This window comes from Rhinopithecus bieti, unplaced genomic scaffold (genome assembly GCF_001698545.2).
Source record: "Rhinopithecus bieti isolate Rb0 unplaced genomic scaffold, ASM169854v2 scaffold_47707, whole genome shotgun sequence".
Taxonomy (NCBI): domain Eukaryota; kingdom Metazoa; phylum Chordata; class Mammalia; order Primates; family Cercopithecidae; genus Rhinopithecus; species Rhinopithecus bieti.
In genome coordinates, this window is record NW_016819117.1 from 1,303,269 (window position 1) to 1,311,757 (window position 8,489).

General features: G+C 43.4%; 1 protein-coding gene across 1 annotated transcript in view; it reads right to left on the minus strand.

Annotated features, from left to right (window-relative positions):
• Positions 1 to 5,485: 5,485 nt before the first annotated feature.
• The window catches only part of MEIOB (meiosis specific with OB-fold), a 76,452-nt gene continuing 73,448 nt past the window's right edge, over positions 5,486 to 8,489 (minus strand). Inside the window, exon 20 of the mRNA XM_017858291.1 lies at positions 5,486 to 5,864. Coding sequence (XP_017713780.1) covers positions 5,754 to 5,864 — 111 coding nt within the window. The 3' untranslated portion in view covers positions 5,486 to 5,753. The remainder of the gene's footprint in view (positions 5,865 to 8,489) is intronic.

Here is an 8,489-nt window from a genome sequence, read left to right on the forward strand (position 1 = left end):
TTTTTTTTTTTTGAGACGGAGTCTCGCTCTGTCACCCAGGCTGGAGTGCTGTGGCCGGATCTCAGCTCACTGCAAGCTCCGCCTCCCGGGTTCACGCCATTCTCCTGTCTCAGCCTCCCGAGTAGCTGGGACTACAGGCGCCGCCGCGTCACCCGGCTAGTTTTTTGTAGTTTTTTTTTTTAGTAGAGACGGGGTTTCACCGTGTTAGCCAGGATGGTCTCGATCTCCTGACCTCGTGATCCACCCGTCTCGGCCTCCCAAAGTGCTGGGATTACAGGCTTGAGCCACCGCGCCCGGCCTAGAAACCATTTATTTTAAAAACGATTAGATTGCTATGCCTCAACTCATATAAGATGGACTCTTCAAGAAAACGTGAAGTAGAATGGATGGGCCAGAAATGAAAACAGCCAAAGTAAAGTATTTCTTCAGAAAACATTTTATCAAACCAAATGTTAAGAGTTTCCTTTTGTAAACCTGGATTGGAGAAAACTTTTCAGTGGGTTATCTCTAGTAGCTCAAGACTTAAAAGCTGCAGAGAAAACTGAAAATTATGTTCCAGATAACTTTCCATTGTTTACCAAATTTTCTTGGACTTGGTCATCATCAGGAAGCATTTGTAAAAACAATAATTTCCAAATTACTGGCCCATCCCAGACTCGCTGAATCAGTTTGATAGGATTAATCTCCAGTGAAGCTGTGTTTACAGAGCATTCCAAGTCATTCTTACCAGGAAATGTGAAAAACACTCCTGCACGTAATCAGTTAATTTAAAATTTTTCTTAATAAGTGAACAATTAATGAAGATTTCACCTGTTTACTTAGGGTATCTACCCAGACCCATCGATTCTGAGTTCGAGGGATGATTGTGAAATTATTGCTTTCCAAATAAAGGTACTCCCTTGTATGTGGCTTTACTAATTTATTTTCCCCCAGTAGTGACGAGGAGGGATATTTCCTCCTTGTGTGGCTTCCGACCTTAGTCTTTGACCTTTGGCCTTCTGAACACTGTGCTCTATTAACAGTTAATCAGCAACTGTACTTCCCAACCGGAGATAAGGAGGCTTTGTGGAAGTTGAATAGCCTGGGACTGCTGCTTTTGCTCTTGCCTGCACCTTTCTCCGAAAAAAAAGTCTAGGCAAGATGCACAGCATAGCTATCAATGCCTGAAGGAGTCCTCTGGGCTTCGGCAGAGTTCCTGTTAGTGTATACATCATCTGCTGGCCCCTTGAAGAGAGCCGAGGACATCTAATTTAGTAATAATGGTCACCATTTATTGAACACAATACTGTTAGGCAGCATGTCAAGCAGTTTATTCTGTATTTCCATGTGTTACGTAACCCTCAACCAACCCATAAGGTTAGTATTATCACTACCATCCCCATTACTCAAATGAAGACAGATCTAGAGGCTAGGAAGGCTGGCTAAAGTCACTCAGCTTAGTGGCAGAGCCAAGATGTAACCCACTCTCCCAAGACCAGAACCTGAAGTTTTGACCACAATGTGGGCTGCATCCTGTAAGTAGATACATAAGAAGAATCAGACATTTAGTTATGCTACAACCCATGCTTATAGTGTAATTTAGTATGAGGAATTGCCATAATTTGATTTCTTTATTAAATATGCTATCTTAACTACTTTTAGTATTATTTTTTTCATTGCTTGGCAATGCATGTAATTAGAGAAGAGTCAGAAAATAGAGATTAGCAATTAGAACAAAACACCAAAAATTTTATCTACCCAGGGACAGGTGAAGTTAAGCATTTAGTCCAATTTCTTCCAAATCTGTGGATATAATTGTAATGTTTTAAATAGAGTTTGCTCATACCATACAATTTTCTTCTTTTTTTGCTTTTTTTGTTTTTCTTTTTTTTTTTTTTTTTGAGATGGCGTTTAACTCATTGCCCAGGCTGGAGTGCAGTGGCGTGATCTTGGCTCACTGCAACCTCTGCCTCCCGGGTTCAAGTGATTCTTCTGCCTCAGCCTCTCGACTAGCTGGGATTACAGGCACGTGCCACCATACCCAGCTAATTTTATATTTTTAGTAGAGACAGGGTTTCACCATGTTGATCAGGCTGGTCTCAAACTCCTGACCTCAAGTGATCCACCCATCTTGGCCTCCCAAAGTGCTGGGATTACAGGCGTGAGACACCACGCCCAGCTATACCATAAAATTTTTTAACTTGCTTATTTCACTGTATATTGTGACCATCTTTTTCCTTGTTAGCTGACACATTTCTGCAGTACAATTTTCATGGATTGCATAAGATTCTGAAGTCAAGCCTCCATTTTTGGACCTTGAGATTGTCTCTAATGATTTGCTAGTATCAGCACATGTGTTGTTTTTTCCTTTGGCTAGGTTCCCATAAGTGGAAAAGCTGGATCAAAGGGTGTGCTTATGCTGAAAGTGTATTATTTGTCTAGCTACCAGGTACAAGGTTCAGCTGAGATACATCTACCAAGTTGACAGACTATTAAAGTCAAAGGCATAAAGTAGAAGCATTGCTCACATGCAGCCCTCGTAGATGGCACAAGCCAGCACTGAGTATGGTACCCCCAGGGTCAGTGTTCACTACAGTGGTAGAACAAGCTTTGTCACAAACATCGACATCAGCATTGCAGGTGTAGGCACACGAAGTCCTTAGATGCAAGAATCAAAAACAGAGACACCAAGTCCGACAATTCCTGAGAATGCTAAAATCATAGCAATCCTAGCATTCAGAAGATAACGTTTTCCACATTTTGAATACATTTAAACCTATGAAAAAGTTGAAAAACTAATACAATGAACTCCATATGCCCTTTAATAGATTCAACAATTACCAGCATTCACTATGTTTGTCCTCTGGTCCTGTGTCTCACCCTTCCCCCCACCATATATGTGTATATATACACACACGCACCTCTCTCCATATACGTATGTGTATATATATGCGCGCGCACACACACACACACACACACACACACACCCTTATTTTGAAAATGCGTCAGGATGGTGACTGCAGAAAGACTCTGCCCTTTCAGCATACATCTCCTAAGAATCAGGATATTCTCCTACATGGAAATGTGAGACCATTATCACACTTCACAATATATTAGTCTGTACAGAATACATGGCTTGACATCTGTTCTTCTGTTGTGTTTTTAAAACATGTTCATTGGACTTTTATAAAAAATGAGTATTACACATCTGCTTAATATATTATGAACATATTTCCAGGTCAGTGAATGTAAGTACAGGTACCCCTTTTTAATGGCTGTATCTTAGATCACGTACCCCAGAAGCAGCCTAAGATGGAGACTCTTGCTCCCATGATTTGCTGAAGGAGTGCTCTCAGAAGTGTAATGAAGCAGAAAGGACAGGGAGTAAACTCCAAGGAAGAAAGTGGTCTGGGCTGGATACCAGCTTCAGTCAGCTGGTGAACCCAAGGGGAAGTTCTGAAGCAAGGAGTCTGTTGGCACCAGTATCTGCTCTCCCCACCCCTTCCATAGCTTCCTCAGGTAATTTTCTGATCCTCATAGAAGCTGAGGGACTTCAGCAAGTGAAGAGACTCTGAGTGGGACATCCCCAACAGGTTGCACACATTTCAGATGCTCTGCTATTAGAAACAATGATGCAAGGAGCATCCTCCATTTACTTTTTTTTTTTTTTTTTTTTGAGACACAGTCTCACTCTGTCGCCCAGGCTGGAGTGCAGTGGCACAATCTCAGCTCACTGCAAGCTCCGCCTCCCGGGTTCACACCCTTCTCTTGCCTCAGCCTCCCGAGTAGCTGGGACTACAGGCGCCCGCCACCACGCCCGGCTAATTTTTTGTATTTTAGTAGAGACGGGGTTTCACTGTGTTAGCCAGGATGGTCTTGATCTCCTGACCTCGTGATCTGCCCGCCTTGGCCTCCCAAAGTGCTGGAATTACATGTGTGAGCCACTGCGCCCAGCCTCAGTTGTTTTTTTTTAAACAAGACTATTGTTGGGCGCATCTTTGGTGTAAATGTTGGTATAGTATCTTTGTTTTCAAGATAGTTTTATATTAACTTTCAAATATGCTAAAACCTTCATATAATTATTTTCCTCTTTTTCTTAAAAATGTAAGTGTTGGCTGGGCACGGTGGCTCACATCTGTAATCCCAGCACTTTGGGAGGCTGAGGCAGGTGGATCACTTGAGCCCAGGAATTCAAGACCAGCCTGGGCAAAATGGCAAGATCCCTGTCTCTACAAAATGTTTTAAAATTAACCAAGTAAGGTGGCATCTCCTGAGTCCTGGACACGGGGCTCAGTGGAGGGGGCACCATACCCACTCTTGCTGAACCCACAGTGGGAGCCAAGCCAGCACCAGCCACGGCACCCTCACTTCTCTCCTCTCCTTCCTTCCCTGTCCACCCTCCCCATTCACCTTGCTTCACAACCCCCCCATTTCTCCCAAGGGAGGATGGAAGGATGGAAGGCCTATTCTGCACAACTAGATCAAGTCGTTCATTACCTTATCACCACAATTTGGACACTTAGGGGTGAACCTGCATCCCTGGTAAAAGCCAGATAAAACATGACTGACAAGATAGTTTATCTCCCAACACCAGCCTTAGGAAACAGTTTCATATACTCACTTTTTCCTTTTTTTCCAATCTTGTCGTGGAGGACGTGTAGCCTTCTAAAGTACCACGTCAAACCTCCCAGGATGTGGGTCAACACTGACCTTAGCGTTGGGTCTTCACAGGCTGAAGTCTGTGCCCTGAAGTAAGTGACTCTCAAAGGTGTGAAGTTGAGCAGTTTACTTTGTGGCTGCTGCAAAGCAAACAGATAAATTGGCAGCTGTCGTCCTCGTGTCCTGAGTAGGTCCCCCTCAGAGTTCTGAGACCCAGGCACGCTCATGAAACTTTTGAAGTTGGTCTCCTCCCTGTTGATTCAGACTCAGTCACGTCAGCCCTGAGCCAGCAAGTCTCCACAAGCACTGGGCACTCCAGTGTGTCACCAGAGAAGACCAGGGGCTAGAAAAGCTCCAGGTGCTCAAAGCAGTCGCACAGGATTGCCCATGACTTCGGCTATTCCTACCTGGTGCAGAGAGCCCCTCGCCCTCATCCTGTCGGATGACAAGTCACCACCCAGCTCTCAGAAGGTAGTCTTTAGAGGTCCGACTTTTTTTTTTTTTAGATGGAGTCTCGCTCTGTCGCCCAGGCTGGAGTGCAGTGGCTCGATCTCAGCTCACTACAAACTCCGCATCCCAGGTTCAAGAGATTCTCCTGCCTCAGCCTCCCGAGTAGCTGGGACTACAGGCACATGCCACCACACCCAGCTAATTTTTTGTATTTTTAGTAGAGATGGGGTTTCACTGTGTTAGCCAGGATGGTCTCAATCTCCTGACCGCCTCAGTGTCCCAAAGTGCTGGGATTACAGGCGTGAGCCACCGTGCCCAGCCCTTGAGGTCCTACTCTTTTTCCAGGGAAGCAAAACAAAGAATAAACTGGCTTAAGAAAATAAATCATTCAAATCTGTAGAAGATTAAATCTGTTTATTAATTCATGTAAACATTTTCCAACTTGGGAAGAGACAAGGCAAAGACAGTAGGAGGCCTTCTAAGAAGGGAAGTCAGATGAGAGAGGCCTTCAGACTCACCCCAGACCAGCTCCACCATAACGATTTCTAGAAACATATTCATCACATGTAAACAAAATGTTTTCCCCATAATTTTCAAATTAATATTCCATTTTAAAGGGAGTTAAAACTCATATGCTTTTCCACAGTTTAAAATGCTAGACCATTTTAAACATGTATTTGTCCAGACAAGTTTCTGCTTGCCTCAGTGGGATCTGCAAGCTTGCACGAGAGTACACCAATTTTCAATCCACTCCTTGCTCTGTGTGATAGAACAAACTGCAAGGAGAAACAAAAAGAGACAGAAGGTTAGTTTTAAAATCCCCTTGTATATCAAGTTGAAAATCAATGATCACAAATAGAGAACTGCAATGAAAGTTTTGTTTACAGATACTAATATAAACTTCCATTAAAGCTGTAAGATGATAGAAAAAGTTCCAGTCTCAGAGTACAGTTAATTTACAGGCCCGGCTTCTGACTGATTCTATAAAAATTTATATCACTTTTCATGCTATTTCTCTCAGGTAGGAAAGTTGGGATTAAAACTCTAGTGTGGCCAGGCGCGGTGGCTCACGCCTGTAATCCCAGCACTTTGGGAGACCGAGGCGGGTGGATCACCCAAGGTCAGGAGTTTGAGACCAGCCTGGGTAACATGGTGAAACTCCCATTTCTACTAAAAATACAAAAAATTAGCTGGGCATGGTAGCGCACACCTGTTATCCCAGCTACTCAAGAGGCTGAGGCAGGAGAATCACTTGAACCTAGGAGGCAGAGGTTGCAGTGAGCAGAGATTGCGCCATTGCACTCCAGCTTGGGCAACTAGAGCGAAACTCTGTCCCCCCTCCCCCCAAAAAAATGTCTAATGCAGGGCTGGGTGAGGTGGCTCATACCTGTAATCCCAGCACTTTGGGAGGCCAAGGCAGGTAGATCACTTGACGCCAGAAGTTCAAGACCAGCCTGGCCAACAAAGTGAAACCCTGTCTCTACTAAAAATATAAAAATTAGCCAGGTGTGGTGGTGCACACCTGTAGTCTCAGCTACTCGGTGGCTGAGGCGGGAGGATCACTTGAGCCTGGGAAGGTTGAGACTGCAGTAAGCTGTGATCGCACTATGCGCTCCAGCCTGGGTGACAGAGCGAGCAGAAAGAGACTCTGTCTAAAAAAAAAAAAAAAAAAAAAAGTAGGAAAAAGGGCTTACTGTGTGTTCAAACTACCAACTGTGATAGACTTTAAGCTGTAGCAGGGACTCAACCTGTGAGACTACAGGAATATGATGACATAATTTAATAATAGTCTTATTTTAATAGTCTTGTTTTTTACAATTTATACAGAACTTTAACCAACATTTTATTTAATATAGAGTGGAAGGACATATAAACCACTTTAATTTCAAGACTGAGAGAAAAAAAGTACCAACGTCAGGAAAACTGTGAAAGACTTTAAATGGGCAATAACAATAAGTGGGTATCCTTTCGATGGAATGTCAGAGTAGTCTGGCATTGGATAGAACACGTTCAGAGCTGTCTGATTCTACAGGAGCTACACCTCCCACTGCACGGACTGAGCTGTTTTAGAAATAGGTTGTAGAAAGCTGACAGTGATTCGAATGACCCTGCTCATGGAAGTCTGAGTGAAGATGCACTGCTTCTGCCCTATAGAGGAGCCCAGTGGTTCATCTACAAGCAAACCCATTCAGCATTTTACATTGCCTGCCTATGTATCTATTCTTCCAATTACTTTTTTTTTTTTTTCTTTTTGAGACAGAGTTTTACTCTGTCACCCAGGCTGCAAGAGATCTCAGCTCACTGCAACCTCCGCCTCCCGGGTTCAAGTGATTCTCCTGCCTCAGCCTCCTGAGTAGCTGGAATTACAGGCACCTGCCACCACGCCTGGCTAATTTTTGTAGTTTTAGTAGAGACAGTGTTTCACCATCTTGGAGAGGCTGGTCATGAACCAATTCCCTTTGAATCCTTCTTTTCCCTATATCTTACTGGTTCCCTCATTAATGAATTAATTTTCAACATGTGTTATTTTATTTTTGTATGCATCATGGTTTTTGGATTTTGGTTTTGGATTTTACATCTTTTTATTTGTAAAATACCGTGTTACCTAACGCACCAAGCAGCTTAGAATATTTGTTAAAGCCACCTGGAACATCTGTCACACACATTCTCTGGGAAAGTGCAGTATCCACTTGAGGGTCATTCATTGTTGTATTTGAATCAAATTTAGAAAACTCTTAAGTTCCCATGAACTTAAGTTGATCAGACTCATTAGCAAGTGGTGCCTCCTGTCTGGTGGGAAAGCATACAGGGTCGGTCAAGGACCTGAGCGTACCCTGACTTGCAAAGAGATAGTACTTAGGGGCCCATGCTAACCATTGAAGAGATGCAGCATTTTACTGCAACTTTTCTTTCTTTGGCCTGGGGAAAGGCCTTAAGCCAAGGTCCTAGAAATACTGGTAAGGCCACTGGAGACTCCATGTCTGCAAACTATTCAGATGTGCTGGTGGCCATGGAAAATGGGAAAACCTGCTTATGAGGCTGAGATGGAGGAGATGCAGCATTCACAAATGCTCCTGCAGGATGTCCATGAGATGAAAACTAATTTCATAGTAATACTAATTCTCCCATCAGCACACGATGTTCTCTAGAGGTTCCATGATACCGTTAGTCTGACACAAATGGAATGTGTGCTCTAGAATGTTTTAAATTTTTTTCAGTATTAAGCTCCAGTAGAGCAAATATCAGTAGATATAACCCACACAAACGGAAGCACATTGACTTGCGGGAGAACACAAGAGAAAAGAGTTGAGAACCATGAAGTGAAGCAATGAGGCTGGCTGGGTCCAGTCTCACCTGTGACCCAGGGCAAGTGGCAAGACTTTTTTTTTTTTTTTTTTTTT